Source organism: Malaclemys terrapin, chromosome 18 (genome assembly GCF_027887155.1).
Source record: "Malaclemys terrapin pileata isolate rMalTer1 chromosome 18, rMalTer1.hap1, whole genome shotgun sequence".
NCBI lineage: Eukaryota > Metazoa > Chordata > Testudines > Emydidae > Malaclemys > Malaclemys terrapin.
The window spans coordinates 19876195-19894196 of NC_071522.1; the positions used below are offsets into that span (position 1 = coordinate 19876195).

General features: G+C 52.9%; 1 protein-coding gene across 6 annotated transcripts in view; it reads right to left on the minus strand.

Moving 5' to 3' along the window:
* Positions 1 to 434: 434 nt before the first annotated feature.
* Positions 435 to 18002, minus strand: part of LOC128825553 (NADPH--cytochrome P450 reductase) — a 59210-nt gene continuing 41642 nt past the window's right edge. For all 6 annotated transcript variants that reach the window (XM_054008148.1, XM_054008147.1, XM_054008150.1 and 3 more), the window contains 9 exons: positions 15999 to 16097; positions 12658 to 12774; positions 10009 to 10127; positions 8458 to 8639; positions 7041 to 7190; positions 5125 to 5392; positions 4111 to 4256; positions 3568 to 3653; positions 435 to 2349 (listed from right to left, as the gene is read on the minus strand). In XM_054008148.1, the coding sequence (XP_053864123.1) occupies positions 2205 to 2349; positions 3568 to 3653; positions 4111 to 4256; positions 5125 to 5392; positions 7041 to 7190; positions 8458 to 8639; positions 10009 to 10127; positions 12658 to 12774; positions 15999 to 16097 (1312 nt within the window). In that variant the 3' untranslated portion in view covers positions 435 to 2204. The remainder of the gene's footprint in view (positions 2350 to 3567; positions 3654 to 4110; positions 4257 to 5124; positions 5393 to 7040; positions 7191 to 8457; positions 8640 to 10008; positions 10128 to 12657; positions 12775 to 15998; positions 16098 to 18002) is intronic.

Below are 18002 nucleotides of genomic sequence, written 5' to 3' on the forward strand. Positions count from 1 at the left end.
GGCCCGAGCGCGCTTGGATCACGGGCGCGAGCTGCACTTCAAGCCTGCCTAGGGCTGTACGGGTGTGACTAGCCCAGGCTGCTGAGGGTTCACGGCTACTAGGAAATGAGGCCAGATGGAGCCTGCGTGCACAGCCCCCTTGGGAAGTGAGCTTTAAACACACTAGAGCCAGGCTGGGCTTCGGCTCCCTCCCCCCATCTCTCCAGCAGAGGCTAAGTGACTTGCCCAAGATCTCAGGAAAGGCTGTGGCAAAGCAGGAACGGCCGCATGGGCAGGTCACCTGTAAAGCTGTTCTCACCTTGTGCCCTTTCCCCTTGGCTTTGTGAAAGGAGGTGGGGGGGGGAAGAGGGAGGGGACACCCCAGGCAAGAGGAAGTTACTGGCTGGCTCTTCCCTCTTGGGTCGGTTTCTCACTGAAATGAAACAAGAGGCAACTGATCTCACGAGGCAAAATAAAGCCCCTGTTTTATTCCAAGGGGACAGTATATTTAAAATTATTTACATTCATGGGACAGGCGGAGAGCTTGTCCATGAGCAGGTCTCAAGCTGGGGTGAACGTGAAACCCAGATACCAAAACCGTGTGTGGAGAAGCTGCCAAGGGGGTTCAGTTCATGTGACTACCAAGCACACGGGGGCCCAGTCGTTCTCCCTGCTCCCCTGGGCTGATTGCAGCTGCACATTAGTGCCCCCTGCAGGCCAGTAGCTGGAATTACTCCCCCCCGCTCACAGGAGGCAGCTTCAGCCATCTCCTGTCCCCTGTGACTAAGGAATCAAGATTCAGTGGAGGCAAGTGCTGCAGTTAAGTCCCTGACCCACCCCAGCAGTGGCTACACATGAGACTCAAGGCCCAGGCCAAGGAAGCCGCCCTGGGAGCTGCCTTGCTAGTCCCTGGAGGTTAGTGATGGCCGGGAGCGAGCCATCCTCCCCCTGGGATGGTCTGTTGCTGGGCTGGGACGTTACAGAGCAAGTCACCACTTTGCTGGGACTTGAGCATTAAGCCACTGGGCGTCAGCTCCCCACCACCACTAGCCAACTTACTGCGAGGCCCATAGGACAGAGCGGGGAGTGAGGCCAGGCCAGGGGTGGCCTGGGGAGAGCTTCGTGGCAGATCTGGTGGCAGATCAGAGCAGGCTCAGGTAGGAGTCACTGGCACAACTCTCGCTAGGTGCTAACAGGTTCAGAGAGCAGGTCTCCAGCCAGAGCAAAGCCCCACTCCAGAGACTCCACTCGCAGCAGGGCCAAGGACTGGGCAGGAGTTTACACCAGGGCGGGCTCTCAGCTGGCCAGGGCTGGTTGCAGGCCACAGGAAAATTTCAAAGGGCACTGACTCTGGTGTGCAAGGCATGGGGGCCCTGGCCGTCGGGCAGAGCTGCAGGCTGCCCTGTCACAGTGAGGGGGGCGCACCCCAGCACCGTTGCTCAGGCTGAGTGCCACCAGGACAGGACCTGGTGCTGGAAGTCTCGTGGGGCAAGGGAGACACAGGGCTCTGCCAGTGGAGACTTTGATGCCCTGCGAGGGAACGAGACAGTCTCTCCCATTTGCTGCCCTCAGCCCTGGGTCGCTTTCCAACCCAGCATGCTCCAGGCTGGAGCTGTTAAAGGTCGCCAGGGTCCAGGTCTGGACCACAGCTCTGCCTGGATCACCACCAGACCGTGCCTGAGCTGGGGTGCACTGGATTGTCCCCCAAAGAACGGGTTAAAAACTAAGGTAGCTCCCTGGGAGAGGAGGTGGCATGGGGGCTTATGCGACTAGCCTGAGAGGCTGGGGGGAAGGGGGAGGGGGGGGGAAGGGTGGCCTCACCTCAGTTTCCACAGGAGCACAAAGGGGGGGGGTCCTGCAGCTGGTTCGTTGCACAGACAGCAGAGCAGAGCAGGCAGCCCCGCCAGCGAACTGGCCTTGCCCTGCACTGCGGGGGGGAGGGGTCATCAAGCCCTGACTCCGGCTAGTTCCTGGGGCGAGCCCGGCCATCGCAGTGGAGACGCGTCTTCCCCCAGAAAACCCAGGGGGATTCCAGCAGTTCCCGCTCCGCCCTTCGCAGGGCTCTCGAGAGCAGTCTAGCGGAGGGGGGAGGCGGGTACAGAGGGTGATTACCAGGTGAGGGGATCTAAGGTTTAGTTTCGTTTCAGTGGCACGTTCTTGCAATGGCTGGGGCAGGTCTAGCAGCCGTCTGGGAATCCTTCCTCTCCCCAGCCCGGGAGCCCGGCTTAGCTCCAGACGTCCAGGGAGTAGCGGCCCTTGGTCATCAGTTTCTTTACATAGTCCACGGCCTGGGGCTGGGTCATGCTCCCGAACTCGGCCACGATTTCGTAGAAGGTGTTCTGCACGTCCCGTGCCATGCTGCGAGCATCGCTGGAATGACAAGGACGTGAGTGAGGGCGGGCGTTGTTCCTCCACCTCCCGTGGATCCACAGCCCTGGGGGAAGGGGAGACTGCAGAGGCCAGGCTGGCCTAGCCAGGATCAGCCCCAGGTCTAAGGAGCTTGGCTAGTGAGGGATCAGAGGGACACTGAGCAGGTAAACTCCATGTTATGGAGCGTGGGCCACAATCCCCAGGGCCAGTGGCCTGCACTGCGTGTTAGCCTGGCACTTGCTAACCTTCACAGCACCCCTGCATTGCAAGGAGCTGCCCCAGCTCACAGCCTGGGAAATCAGCAGAGGGGAGGTGTCTTGCCAAAGGCTATTTGACAAGTCCATGGCAGAGCTGGGGGAGAACCAAGGAGTTCCTGGCTCCCAGGCCTGTACTTAGACCAGGCAGCTGTTATTCCATCCCCAGCTGTGCTGGGCGGAGGGGAGGTGTGAGAGCACATCACTCACCGAACCTGGCCCTGGCCCCTTTGCAGCCACCTCTCCTCCCTCCCTGGAACCCAAATGGCCCCTCCTCCTGCCCCAGGCGTTTCCCACGATACTCTGATTGCACTGTGGGCACTGACTGAGCCGGCAGCCCTCAGCCCAGGGAGCTGCTGGTTCTACCTCTCCCCATTAGTTCAGCAAGGCCCTTCTCCACGGACGCTCTGCAATGGCTCTATTCCCAGCCTCTCTCTGCTGGGCCCTGAGAAACGCAGTTGTGCTAGGAGCTGTACGTACAGAGACACAGCCTGCCCCAACGGGTTCATTGGCTACAGAGACACAGGGCGGGAGGGGAAGCTGGGGACCAAACCCAGGGCTCCCATGTCTGTGCCCATAGCAAGGTCTCGAGCCTGCCACCTGCTAGCAGACCCTCCCTCCCGTACGCCGCCCCAGGGACTGTGGCCGGGAGCGGAGCCTAGCACAGGACAGTGATGGGGATGGCTCCACCGCCTTCAAGGTGCCAGCCCCCACGTGTGAGAGTCGAGAGCTTTGCTTCTTCCCTTTCACACACACGGGAGTGTCACCTAACCCAATGGATGGTTTAAGTGAATCCAGCCACATGGTGCAACCCTTAAAGTAACTCAAGGTGCAAACTCCTTGTAAAGCCACATGCCAGCCCCCTCGACAATAGGGGCCAGCAATGGGAAACCCCGGGTTATCCCACAGTCCAGCCAAGGGCCCCGATGCAATTCAGCCCGCGAGGACCCCGGGCTGGCCTTACCCGCACACGTAGATGTGAGCGTTCCCCTCGTGGATCAGCTTCCAGACCCCCTCTTTGTTCTTCTTCAGCAAGTGCTGAACGTAGACCTGGCAGAACAAAGGCAGCTGGGTTTAGAAGCGCGGGGAAGGGAGCAACACAGATTCCATGTGCCGAGCTGGCCGCTTCATCCCAGAGCTGCTGCATGTCCCTCCGGGAGGGAACCAAAGCTGTTCAGGGGATGTCAGTGGGCCTGACCCTCTCCGGCAACAGCCTGGGGGGTGGGTGGGGGGACGGGACATTAGGGCAGGCTCTTAAGCCAAGCCGGAGTGCAGACTGGCACTCCCCATCCACGCCCAGCCAGGTGCACTCTGCAGGGCATGGAGCCGCCTTGCTCTGAAGCACAGGGGACAGGCCGATGCTGCCAGGACGCGGTTGGAGCAGTAGCCTGGGTTGGGGCTGGCAGCTCCCAGGGCCTCTCCTCCTGCAGCACCCACCCGCCTGGAAGAGTCCAGCCGCCCGCACATGGGCTGGAGGAGGGACTGGAGCCTTTTTGCTGGGCTTTACCTTCTGGGCTTGGTCCCTGGAGAAGGCGACGTTGAGCTGGGTGAGGGCTCCCTCCTTGTGGAACTGGGCGAGCTCCTCTCGGTACAGGTAGTCCTCGTTCTCATGGCGACAGCCGTAGTACAGCACCGTCTCGCCAACGTCCTTCCCTGGGACCCAACGTGACAGCTGTCAGCCCAGGCCCGCCACCTCCACGTGGCTAGCTAGCCAGCTACTGATGGGACTTCCACGGCACCTAACTTCCATTGCTTTCAAAGGGATGTGGGCCTAAGTGACTTGGACAAGGTCTGTGGCGGAGCAGGGAATCAAAGCCAGGTCAGTGGCCCATCCATCCACCCTACCAGGGCTAGCAGAAGGCAGCAACCTTCTACACCCTTCTACATAACCTCCTGCTCTGAGGAGCCCACAGAGGAAAAGGGACCTGCTCCCCTCCAGCAGTGTGTGCTGGGGTAGGAGCTGAACCTGGGGGAAAGGGGGCAGTTACCCCTTGTTATCCAGGGACCCCGGGTTGCAAGTGAACACAGAGGATGGGCTGCCGCTGGTGCCCCAAGTGCACCCCAGGGTTGCTCCACAGAGCCCCACTATCACAAGAGAGCCGTGATTGGCCCACGGTGCTGTCAGTCACCACAGGTCTGGGTGGGAGGGGGTGCCCCCTACAAGCCTGCACACCTGCAGCAAACCGTGCCGACGTAGTTGACTGGGGGATGCGTGGAGTGGGAGGGGTTTACAGGAAATAATCAGAACAATGCTCCCGTAACAGACGGACTTTTACATTCTAACCTTCAAAAACGCCAAACCCTTACGGCTGCTGAAAGTCTCTCCCCTCCCGCCTCCCCAGCTCCCCCACACATGCTACGAGAGAGCTACTTCTGAAGCCCCCTCAGGAACGAGCCACAGCTGTATGGGAGGGGGCCCACCTCTGGCAGCCACTGGATACTGGCACTATCGCGAAGAGGCAGCACATCCAGTCGATGGCTACTCCGGGACCAGGTGATCTGGCACCGCTGTTGCACTCACCTTGCTGTTTCAGCCAGGCCCGTTCTTGAACGAAGCCAACGAACGGGGCGATCCCAGTCCCAGGCCCGATCATGATGACGGGCGTGCTGGGTTTGAAAGGCAACCGGAACTGTGACTTCCTGACGTACATGGGCACCGTCAACTTGCGCCCGTTTTCATTGGGCACCTTGTTCTTCAGCCAGGTAGTGGCCACTCCTTTGTTCAGCCGGCCTGTCTTGGTCTCGTATTCCACAACCACAGCGCAGATGTGGATGGCGTGAGGGTGAACCTGGAGCAAAACCAAAATTGGCAGCAGCTTTAGAGAAATGCAGTCACCCGTTTGGCTTCTGGGCAGCCCCTGCGGGGGAATGAGTCCCATGGGCTGTCCATAGACAAGAACCAGCAGCCACTGGAGCGGGGAAGCTAACAAGAACGGTTAGTTCAAGCCACTCTTTCCTGCAGCTCTCAGATGACAACCCAAGTGGACCTCCTGCTAAAGCCACAATTTATACCCCCTCTATCTTACACGGCTCCACAGGAACAATTTTGCCTCTATATATTCCACGCGGGGTACACCTTCATTGCAGTCAGAGGTGTGACTGCAGCACCAGCCTTGATCTAGTAACAAGAACAAAATTTCAGGGTCTGTGCAAAAGCATCTGGGGGTCTGGCCTTGGCCCGCAGTCCACCTATATTGCCTACCCCTGTGCTAGAGTCTATCATCAAGGGAGTTGTCCTTTAGTGCCCCCTGCTTGGAGGAATGCCAGAGCCCTGGTGAGCGGATCTCCCTTCCCCTGAGCAGATGGGGTTAGTTGCCCAGCAGGACAGGGAGGAGGCGGAGTGCTGGTATGACATGCTCTCTACCTGAATCCTGTACCAGTCCCCGTCTCCCTGCATTATAATCATATAATAGGTATATCTCCGCATATTTATATCTCCTAGAACTGGAAGGGACCCCGAAAGGTCATAGAGTCCAGCCCCCTGCCTTCACTAGCAGGACCAAGTACTGATTTTGCCCCAGATCCCTAAGTGGCTCCCTCAAGGATTGAACTCACCCCCCTGGGTTTAGCAGGCCAATGCTCAAACCACTGAGCTATCCCTCCCCCATTGCAAGAAGAGTGAGGTTTTGCTGCACCCCAAGTTCTCTCTGTTAGAGCTAGGAATGGAGCCAGACCTCCCTCCAGCCGGAGGGGCAATTGGGGGGAATATGAGCTCTGCGTGTGGGACGTGTAACCGTGAAAGTATGCTGTGATCTGCACCGGGAGTTCCCGAGGACGCACCCCTCACGCGAAACCAGGTCAGATCCCTGGCCCGAGCTGTTCTGCTGCTTCTCTCCAAATTACAGCGCAGGACGGTTTAGATTCAGCATCCCGTTGTCCTGAGCTAGCTTGTAACGGCATCTCCAGCCTCGCAGGACACTTATGACTGCAGCAGAACTAAAGCCAGGTGAGTCTCAGGCCTGGCGCACACTCAGAGTGGAGGTATAGGGCTCTGCCCCATTCTGAGCTCCTGGTACAAAATGTGAACGAAAACAATCCCAAGGCCCGGAGCATTTACCTCCAGAACCCACCTCACTCCCAAGCCACGGAAGCAGGGCCCTAGAGCAGCGAGAGCAGAGCGAGGCAGCCTCAGGGCACCAGAGTGGTAGCTGTGATGGAGACACTGAATCTGCATCCCATGTGTGAAAGAAAGTACTGTTTGCCTTTGCGACCAGGAATAACAGGGAGCCACCTGTGCACAGGATGTGTTTCCTTAAAGGGGAAATCTCTACATTCCTGTCCCAGCCCCCAGCTGCCCAACCATGCAGGGATCTGTCAGGATGGCTGGGGGGGTGGAAAGGGAGAGGACTCTCTCAGGGTTGCTAGGTGGCCTAGATCACGCCAAGAAACAAAGTCCTTCGCCAGGGCTGATAGATTGCCCGGCTCCTGGAGGCTCACCTTGGAAGAGGAGGCAATCGAGTAGTAACGGGCCTGCAGGCGAGGCAGCAGCTCACAGAGGTGGTCAATGGGAGGTCGGAGAGAAGGTACATCCTGCAGGATGGCTAATATGTTCCTTCTGGCCTCCAAAACCCAGCTGAGGTACAGCGTCTAGGTGCACAGAGGGTGTAGACAGGAGAACAAGGCAAAGGTGAAATCCTATGGCTTGTGAGACACAGGAGGTCAGATGAGAGGATCATAACCATCCCTCGTGGACTTAAAATTGGTGACTCTATCGGACATCAGTCACCAGGTTTCCCATCCCTTCCTTTGGCACAACGAAGGAGCAGCTCTGTGTAGGGGAGCTCAGCAACATGAGAGGACATTGTAGCGGAAACTCAGGGAGTTGCACTGAGATGGATGGGGCTGGGGGAAGTTAGTTCTGCAGGGCAGGTGGGAGCACTCTGCCTGCCATCAGCAAAGCCACTCCCAGGGATACCTGCACTCGCGGCCTTTAACTTCTCCCCCAGAATACTCCTCCGCCCACCCCACCCTGCCAGGCGCTACCTCCCTGCCCTGTCACGTGGCACAGACCAAGCATGATAGGACTCTTGGGGTTCACCCAGCCTCCCACCTAATAACCAAGGCAAGCCACCGCTAAGGCCTCTGTTCGTTCTCTCCACCCGCACCCAGACACTTGGCACCGACAAAAATTAGGGGCAAAATTTTCAAAAATGCCTACAACACATAGGCTCTAAAGTCCCATGTTCAGAAGTGACTGAGACACGTGGGTGCCTGGGTCTCATTGGAGGTCAATGAGATTTAGGCTCCTAATGCCAATGTTTTGGGAAAGAACAAAAAACACACACACTCATCAAAACCTTCCTTGTCTTTTTCTCCCGTCTACCTGCTGCTGCCCAAGGCTCTACCAGGGATTTGTAGACACCTGGCTGTCTCTGGTGGATATTCAGGGGTTTAACTACTCATGACACCTAGTTAACCCTTTCCTAGTGGCAAAACCAATTACAAGGTTTGTGGGCCATTATTTACTTTAAGTATGATCTTCCCCGCCTTGTTTTGCCTTGACACATCATCAGCCTTGGACACGTAGATGGATAATTAGTTCAGCCCCAGTTACATTACAAAGAGGGTAAAATATATTTACCACAAAAAAAAAAAGTCTATGTAAATCCTCATACTTCAAGGCATAAGCCAACCTCTGACAGGTGTCAGGAAGGAACTTCTACAAACAAGATACTCCCTGGTTATCCATCCAGGGCTTCCTCAGACCATCCTGTGATGGATCCAGTAGCAAGCAGCCAGTGTCAGAAAGAGGACACTGAGCTAGACAGACCCGTCTGGCAATTCCTAGACAGGCCACGCAGAGAGAATCCCCATTAAACAGCCTCCTTGCCCGCCAAAGCAGTGGCGTGCTCACCTTCCCCTCGGCAGCGGAAGACGCCATCTTGCGGAGGTGCTCCTGCTCGTTGGGGTCTGTGGCGTACTGAGCCAGCTCGTACAGGACGTTGGTGCGCGGCGGGTTGGTGATGTCCAGGTAATAGGTCAGGGCTGTTCGGTACGTGGTGGGGCAGGGGAACGGATGCTTCTTATTGGATTCCTCTGGGGAAGGGAAAAGAGGTTGAAATTCAGCGACACTTGAGACTCTGTGAGGCCGTTAGAAAGGAAGTTCACAAGGAAGACCACATTTACGGGGAAACAGACACAGAAAGGGGAACTGACTTCATGGAAGGCAGTGTGGCCTAGTGGATCAAGCACCCTCAGAACAAATCTGTAATCACTAAGTGTAGTTCACTCTAATCACCAGCACAAATGCTCCGTGACTACCACGATGACCAGCCACGTAAGCTGGAGTTAATTCAGGTTAGTGAGCGAGGAAAGAGCCCAAGGTATGCTGCCTGTGGCTGTAACAGACAGAGAGGGCACTGCAGGCCGGGATCTTGTCGTCACTACCTGCATGTTAAAGTGGACAAGCTGCTTCACTTTCTGGAAACTGGGGCACTGGTTCTCGGCCACCAGGAAGTTGCCTCGAGAGGGCAAAGCTTGGGTGTCCCTGCCCTATAACAACCTGTTTTCAAGGAGTCCAGTCTAAGCTACTGCCCAATACAAAAGAACAGAATGGTAGGTGGGAAGGCCGCACGCCCCACGCGGTGTCCTTTCATAGCTTTACATGCTTTCCTGCCAGAGCGCCGTCGAGGAGGGTCAACAACCTTGGCTGAGTCTGCTGAGAACAATGTGTGTAAGTAAGTGCAGTGCTGTGCCGAGGGCGTTATCACTGCACAGTTCAATACACCGCAAGTCAGGGACGAACCCTTTGATTAAATCATGGCGCTAGGGAACAAGTGCGGTTCTGGTGCTGCAGAGTATCCGCTAACGTAGAGGGAGGACACAGCAGGCTCGCTCTGGTACCCTGTAACTAGGGGCATGGTAGTTGCCTCACTTGTGCATACAGCTGTGTAGCACGGTCACAATAGAGCTACTTAATTAGGTAACAGCACTCAAACTCGGCAGTAATCCTGCCTCAGTGCAGGGGATGGAACGGACGACCTCTTGAGGTCTCTTTGAGCCCTATGTTTCTAGGATGAATTATCTGTATTTTGGTGGCAATAAGCCACGGTCTCAGACCAAAACTCAGCAGCGCTTAGATGCTGTACAAACACAGAACGAAAACATGGTCCCCGCCCCACAGAGACAGCAGGATCGGACGTTCTTCCTAATCTGGGTCCTGACGGAAAGGCAGAAGGCGCAAATCCACTGCCCTGATTCGGAGAGCCTCAGGCCAAGTAGGATCCAAACCAAACGATCCTCTGCAAAAATACTGATCGCGTGATCAAAAGCAGTTCTTCAGTTCGTCTCATCTAGGAATAACCCCGCTCTGCATAAGTATAACACACAAACTCAGACACACGTAAAAGAAAAGGAGCGATTTTCCGCTCGGCTGCTGGAAAGATGGCTCGTTTGGACTACTAACCATCCAGGTTGTTTAAGGACATGATCACATCCAAATCTGCGCCCAGAATCTCGCCGATCTGGTTCACTAGTGATGTGTCGTTGGCTGGGTACACAGCAACATGGTCCCCGGACTCATACCTAGGGAGAGGAAAAGGATGTCAACATGCACCACCAACAGTGGGTCACGTCCAGTCAAACAGGTGCAAGCACACCAGCTAGAAGTGCAGCACGAAGTGGAACATGCAAAAAGCGTCTCCTTTACAATCTGCAGTGAATTATTATGTGCATTGATCTGTAGGGGTCAGAGAGATTCTCCGTGCTTGTTTAATCTAAAAGCCAAATACGAGTCATAACAGGGAGGCAAAACTATTTTATTACATGCTTTTGCACTACGTGGCCCCTTTGGAATAACCATTTTTAAAAGGTGTCTTTTCAGGAAGACGGACAGACACCCCACGCCCCCCGTGCAATAGCTTAGCTTCAGAGTTAATTCAGTGAAATATCATCACTACTTGATGTCAGATCCTACCACGTTTGCAAGCAGATGACAGAGCTAACACAGCTAGAAACTGATGAGCGTGAGGCAACGTTTTGAAGTTATAATGAACATATTGATGTTTCCTCATTTCCCCACTCTCCAGAACACAGCACTATTCCATACGAAAGCATCAGCTTCCAGGAACATCTGGCTAATCAGAGTTCAATAAGGGTTAAGGAACCAAGAGCGACGGGGGGGGGGGGGGGGAGAAAGGGGGGCTTTTGGTCCAGGTTAATTTCATCTTTAGATTCAGCTTCCCCCCTCTCCCCCAGCGATCACAAAAGCATAGGGCCAAATTCTATCCCTTGATATCCAGAGTGAAAAGGGAGCCATGTATGCACAGCAGAGAGCAGAATCTGGTCCTTCACTGCCAACACACCTAGAAACTAAGCTAAACAGCACCAGGTGGATCATCCTACGTTCTTGAAGACTCCCTAAACTTAAGTTTAGGGGTGAAATCCTGGCCCTATTGAAGTTTCGTCACTGACTTCGATAGGGCCAGGATTTCACCCCAGAAAAGATGCCCTTTGCCTCTGAATCCAAAGGACCCTAAGGCCTCTGACACCTTCCTCTGCTTTAAGAGTACACCAGCTAAGTTTCTGCACCCTCTTCTACAGGCCTCAGCCTGCCAGACACCAGAACTAGCAAAGCCACTTACTACTATTACAGAGGTTTAAGTATAAGGTTGCCTGTTTCAACCTCAAAAACAACGAGGAATCCGGTGGCACCTTAAAGACTAACAGATTTATTTGGGCACAAGCTTTTGTGGGTAAAAAAACCTCACTTCTTTACATGCATGGAGCAAAAAGGACTGGAACTGAAAGGGTGGGGGGGGAAGACCTGCTGGACCCAGGCTAGAAAATACACCTCTGGCCTGTGAAGGACTCTACCTGAACCAATATCTAGGGTGAGGAATTATTATTTGTAATCAGTTTCTTTAGTGAATCTAGCTTAGTTTGCGTGCTTTGTATAATTTTCTTAGTAATCTGCTTTGCTCTGTTTGCCACCTCTTTATCCACTTAAAATACGCCCTTTTGTAGTTAATACAATTATCTATTGTTTATAACAGGGGTAGGCAACCTATGGCACGTGAGCTGATTTTCAGTGGCACTCACACTGCCCGGGTCCTAGCCAGCTTTCTGGGGGGCTCTGCATTTTAATTTAATTTTAAATCAAGCTTCTTAAACATTTTAAAAACCTTATTTACTTTACAAACAACAATAGTTTAGTTATAAATTATAGACTTATAGAAAGACCTTCTAAAAACGTTAAAATGTATGACTGGCACGCAAAATCTTAAATTAGAGTGAATAAATGAAGACTCGGCTCTCCACTTCGGAAAGGTTGCTGACGCCTGGTTTATAACATAACCAAGTTTATACAATTTCTAAGATGGGGGGCGGGGAGCTGTGCATACCTTCCTCCACTTCAAGGGAGGAGGCAAACTTTATATAACTTTGGGCTTGTACCCCCAAAGGGGGTGTGAACATCTGGGTGCTGTAGTAAGTCCCTTAAGTGGAGTCCTCCCAGAGCTGATCTCAGTGTCTGTATCTTCTGCAGCTGGGGTGGGCCCTGCCTGTGCACTTTGCTGGAGGAGGCTTAAGAGCCGGGCTCAGCAAGACAGGGTTCAAGGGGGCCCAGGCTGGCAGAAAAAGGCAGGCTCCGTGATATCTTCAGCACCTCTGGTAACATCTCAGGGGGTTCAGCCCATCACAGAGGGATGCCTGAACAGCACTGTTTGAAGTGCGGCCAAAAAGATTAGTGTCCTGCTCCCATTACGATGCTCTCTTCTTCTAGCATATTTACTGAAGAAGGAGCCCAAAGAACACTAGACTGCAGCTCTAGGGCTTCCTCAACTGTTACCGACACATACCGCCACCTCTGGGGTGGAACACGGCAGCCGTTCTATGACCAAACACCACAGTATTTAAGACGGGAGGAAGTAACTGCAAGGAGAAATATAAAAATTGATCAAAGTTATCCTGATCCAAAACCTTTGGGTGCCAGAAAGCACAATAGTGAGCCTCCGTTCTAAGCTGGACAAGTCAGGCAAGTGAATTCCCAAGCTTCACTTATGGTCCCCCCCACCTCGTCCCAGTATAAGGAAAATATCCCCCAGTGGAGGGGTACCTGATTTTGGAGCCAGAGATGTCCAGTTCCAAGTGCATGAGGTGCCTCTCTCCGCCCTGGTTCAGTTTTCGGTTCAGGGTAACAGGTGCCAGGAAAGGGTTCTTTGCATCGAACGGGCTGGAGGGAACAGCAAGCACTCCGTTTACAACCAGACTGGACTGTATTCTTGTTCTGTGCAACTTAAAGCACTAGTAGTTTCACCCCCACTGCACTGATCATTTGGTTCGTTTTCTTCCTTTTTCAAATGGAGCTTCTCTTTTTTTTTTTTTTTGGATAGGTCAGTAGTTGACTTTACACAGAGTAACAGCTGGCAGCATGAAAACATTAATGGACAAGACCTTCCCTGTCCAGGTCCTTCTACTTATGGGTCTCCCCATCTATAAAATGGGGATACCATCTCTTTTGTAAAGTGCTTTGAGATCTACAGATGAAACGCACTATATAAGAGCGAGGTATTAATATTACTGTTCCCACCACAATCTGACCCTCCCACTTCCCTATATGGCCGGAATACACTTTATTCCACTTTGCAGCACTTGGTTCTAGAAGACTCCCAGGTCACCACCTACAGCCTGATTGCTGACGCATGGGGACGAATGCAGAGCTCCCTGCATTAAGTCTACAAGCAGGTGCCTGGGAGATTACAAATTAGTCTCTTTCCACTTACAATTAGAGATGTGATGGCCCAGGTTCTTTTGATAAACTTTAAAACAGTCCCTACAAAAATAATAAAACCTAGCAGCGAATCTTCGCCAACAGCACAAAAGTAGCCAAACCAAAAGAGAGGAGAGACCCGCAACTCCCTCCCAATCTTACTCACCCTCATGCATCTCCCACCTCCCGAAAAGTCCAAGGCAAATCAATAGGTTTTGCAGAATGCCCACCCAATCCAAGTTGCTACAGGTGCTGCTTTAATCAAGGTTACAAAGAAAGGGCTTCAAATCCGGCCTGTAAGTTTGTTCCTGCCCGAGGCAGATGCCAGCACGTAGCACTTTAACTACCTGGTATGTAGGTGCAACAGGTACATAGGCACTAAAAGGCTTTTCTAGAGCACATATCGTCATAGTGTCTGAGCAGCACATATGCACTAGTGAATTGAGCCCAAATGCCCAGGTGAGATAAGGAAGGATTATAACCTCCCCTCGTACTGATGGGGAAAACGAAGTGCGGAAGCAATTTCCTCTAAGGCCATCCAGCACGTCAGTGGCCTGTAATGTGCAGGTCACACTAGATGCTCATGATGGTCCCTTCTGACCTTAGAGTCTATGAGTAGCAAAGCCAAGAACAGACCCCTGAGCGGACTGGTGTTGGAGACGCTAAATGAGCATTCAGCCTCTCAAATCTGCACACTGTTAAAAAGCCCTGGTTAAAAACGTGGCCTCTGGTGTTTCGAGCAAGTACCAGTTCCTTCCTGCCAGAAAGGGGTGTTTTGTTACAGCCTGTTCTAAGTGTTGCAATTCCCCTGTAGCTCCCAAGAGGGAAAACAGCTTCTGTGACCTGAACACAGCTAGCATTTCTCCCTCCGCAGCATTCTGGGAGGGTGCGCAGCGTTTCACACATGCCAGAGTCATGTTACCAAATGCGGCACCGCTCATGAGCCAACCCAAAGAATCGTTGCCTAAGGGGAAGAACAACCAGTGTCCTCACTGAGAGGACGCAGAGGGTGACCTTGCACCTGGTATCAGATGACTTTCTGTTGGATCGCAGCTTCGCCGCCTTACAGGGCCAAACCTCTGAAGGTTAAACAGACACCGCGGGGAAAATGCAATTGACTTTTCATGAGGTTTCATCCTCCCAGGTTCTGTGCCAAGCGCTGGTTTCTGTCTGCAAATTGGTGATGCTGTCCCCACCCTCTCTGGAGCATGTTTCAATAGACATTGCAACATGTGCACGAGTCTTCTGAGAGTCACATGGGTTTTCCTCACTGGCCTTCTACACTCAAGGGAGCAGAGGGTATTTCACAACACACTGGAGTTCTGAATCCCTCCTTGCTGCTACTTGGGACTTCCTTGCAGGAACAGCCATTCCAGAAGGGCAGCTAAGAGAGGGCTATGGCTTGGAAGCTCCTTCCACCTCCCCCACCCCCCATCTATCTATCGTACTTATATGGCCCCCATTACTGTAGTGTAATGTATTTACCCTCACCACATCCCATGAGGGTAGTACCATTATCCCAATTATAAAGGTGGCAAACTGAGGCACAGAAAGACTAAGTGACTTGCCCCAGGTCACACACAAAGTCTGTGGCAGAGCAGGGAATTGACCCCTGATCTCCCAAGTCACAGTCTAGGGCCTAACCCACTGCGCCACCCTTCCTCTCTTCTTCCACCCCCCTAAATGAGTTGAAAGTTAGTACGATGCAATCTTGTAACCTGGCAAAGTGTTATAAGATGCACCAATGCTCTCTCTCTCTCACTAGCCCAAAATGATTCCTCCTGGTAGCATGGAAAACCAGATCATCGGATCTGAAGAGGCCCTCTAGTGGGACATTTACCCCATCCATCACGCTGCAATTCAACAGGCCTGATCTCATTATCTTTACACCGTCCCTAAGGAATGGGTGTCTAGCCTTGACTATCCGGGCAGAGCCTCCCTTGGCAGCTTGATCCTTACGGTTATTCCTGATACTTAACCTGAGTTTACCCTGCTGCAAGTGATCTCTTTCCTCCTCCTCCTGTCCTACATGAAACTGATGCCTCTCCCCTGCAGAAGACAGCTGGCTTCCCCCTTAGACTTCCTCCCAGGCCTCAATATTTCATTACAACATTTGTGGTTCTGCTCGGACCTCGCCAATGCATTTGTCTCTTGAGAAAGTGGTAAATAAAGATGAATAAAGCTGCAATACCTAAACCAATGTCACAAGTGCAGTGCTGAAGCTACCGGATCATTTTAAACTCAGGGCCTCTGATCACTGCCTGCTTCTCTCATTCCAGCAGAGCTGGTATCAGGACTGTCTTACCCATCCCATATAGACCAACCCCTGACTCAATATAGCACAAAGGGAAGAAAAGAAAATGAAAAGGTCAGCTCTTCGCCTGCAGAATGCTTTTTCTTGGAAACTAAATCAGGGCTGTGGAATGAGACAGGACAGAACAGAGTTCTAAGTGAAAGTTAGTAGCAGCATTTCTGTCAAGTCACTGTGGGACACCACTTCTGTTTTTCAATCTCGACCCTGGTATTTTACAGCCACACCTTCAAATAATGTGGCTTTTAGGAGGCCGTGTTAGGGCAATGACAACTTCCAGCAGAGCATTTAATAACAGGCTTTGAAGGACGTGCTCCTTGACTTTTCTGCACTGACCACTCTCAGCCAAAGTTACACGGGATAAGCCGGTACTTACGGTTTCTGGCTTTCATAGCTCTTTAGCCGGCCCATCTCGCCAGTGTAGACCTTGTTCATATTGATGTCTGTGTGGACCACCAACTCATACTGACGGATGCTGGAGAGAGAGAGAAAGGAGGCAGCTGTGACCCACTGAACACGGCTTGGACAATGTGTAACATCTGGTTTGCTGGGTGTAATCAACAACCCTCTTTTCCCAGTCAACATCCCTATGCAGAGAAAGCACTTTTGGAAGTGGTGGGAAGTAGTGGCACGATGGGTTATTTTAGCATTTTAAACTTCAAAAATGCTGGTCAGAGCTGCTTAGGTCACACATGACAAGTCTGGAAGTCTCAGTCTAATGGCCTAGAGACCACAGGCCTCATCACAAAAAACACTTAATCATTTGGCACAACCCTCAGCTTACTCCGAAGAGATCAGGGCCAGACTACCTGGGGAAGTTTCCAAAGGAAAAACAAAGTTCACCAAGTACCGAACTTTGCTGAACCCTTTACAACTGATTGGAAAACAGTCTTCGTGGGACTTTGCTCCCGAGCTGTTAATCGACACAAAGTTCATCAGCTTCATGCTGTTGGACCAACTTTCCCCGTTTATGAACTACAGGGACAGCCGAGAGAAAAGGAAGCCGTTTCCCTGTGTTTTGTGGAAATGAGCGTGCCGGGAATTCAAACCTACTGCAGATTCACTCGTGAAACAACGCTCAATCTCCCACTTGCAAAGAACAGTTACAGCCCTGGGGAAATGATGGATTTATTATCTGTCCTGCAGCTCAAAATCTGAATATTAATACTACAGCTCCTAAAAAACCCGAAGCGTGAAACGTTCCGTTCCCAAGTATTTTATTTGCTCTATATACATTAAGTTAAAGTGGATAGGAAAGAGCCAGGCTGGCAGCTTTGGAGACGGATAGCCACCGCTTAACACTGCAGCAGGTGCAGTCACTGCCTGGCGGAAAGCTCACCCATGCCCCACCCCCAGGGTCTCTCATAACTGACCACGCCCAGGGAGGAAAGGCTAGCTCCTTCTCCACATGCATCCACACCCTGGCTTCTCTGCTGGGCCTGCTGACGAGAGTGAGAACGTGCTGAAGGAGTTTCTCGCTGGGTCAGGGCCCTTGGGCTGCATTGGGGTTGGGCGAGGAGAGAGCGCTGGCTCTACGAGGTTCCCTGTACATACAGTGGGTTCCACTTGCTACGCCAAAGATATCATACGTCACTCCCGCTGAGCTCTGAGCGGGCCCGTGCCGTGTCACAGTTTACACTGCTCTATCCGTGACTCAGCTGGCTAAGAATAAACCAACCAAGTTATGCCACTGGGGTCATCGGGGAGCTATGGGGAGACACGGACATTTCCCTGGGTCTCCCCAGCTGTTAATGGGGAGGCTGCAGAGCTTCGACCTGGCCCAGGGGCAGATTCCGATGGTTCAGGTGCAAGCTGCAGCAAGGATAGGTTTTTAGCCAGACTTCGTCCCTCTCTCTCCCAAGCTGACCCGACCAGCACACCGTGTCAGCAGCCTATGCGCCATGGCCCGAGTCGCACAAGGGGCTCCTCTGTCAGGCACAGCTAGCGTGAAGTACGAGGGTACCACGTAGGGAATCTGCTTCCCTCTGGCCATCCCCTGGTGCAGAAAGCTGCTGCCGCGTTCTAGATGCCTCGGGTGGATGGAGTTCAAGGTTTGGGCTTTTAAAGCCCTTAATGGACACTCCTCCTCCCTGCACAACCCCACTGTCCTGTGCCGGCTGGAAGCAGGGGTTTGTTGAGGCAGACAGGCTACTGCCCCCAAGGCCCTGAGCTTTTGCAGTGTGCCCCCTGCAGATCTTAGGGAGGTTCGAGGCGTTTGTTTCACAAGCCTTCAGCAAGGGGCACGGGGGACTTCAGCTTTCATCTGACTGGCTCTGGTTCTAGATTGCATTCAATCAGTGTTCAGCGTGACGTGTTGGTGCCCAGGCTCGCTATGGCAGATGATCTAAGTATCTTATCAGACCGTGATAAATGGGGTAGG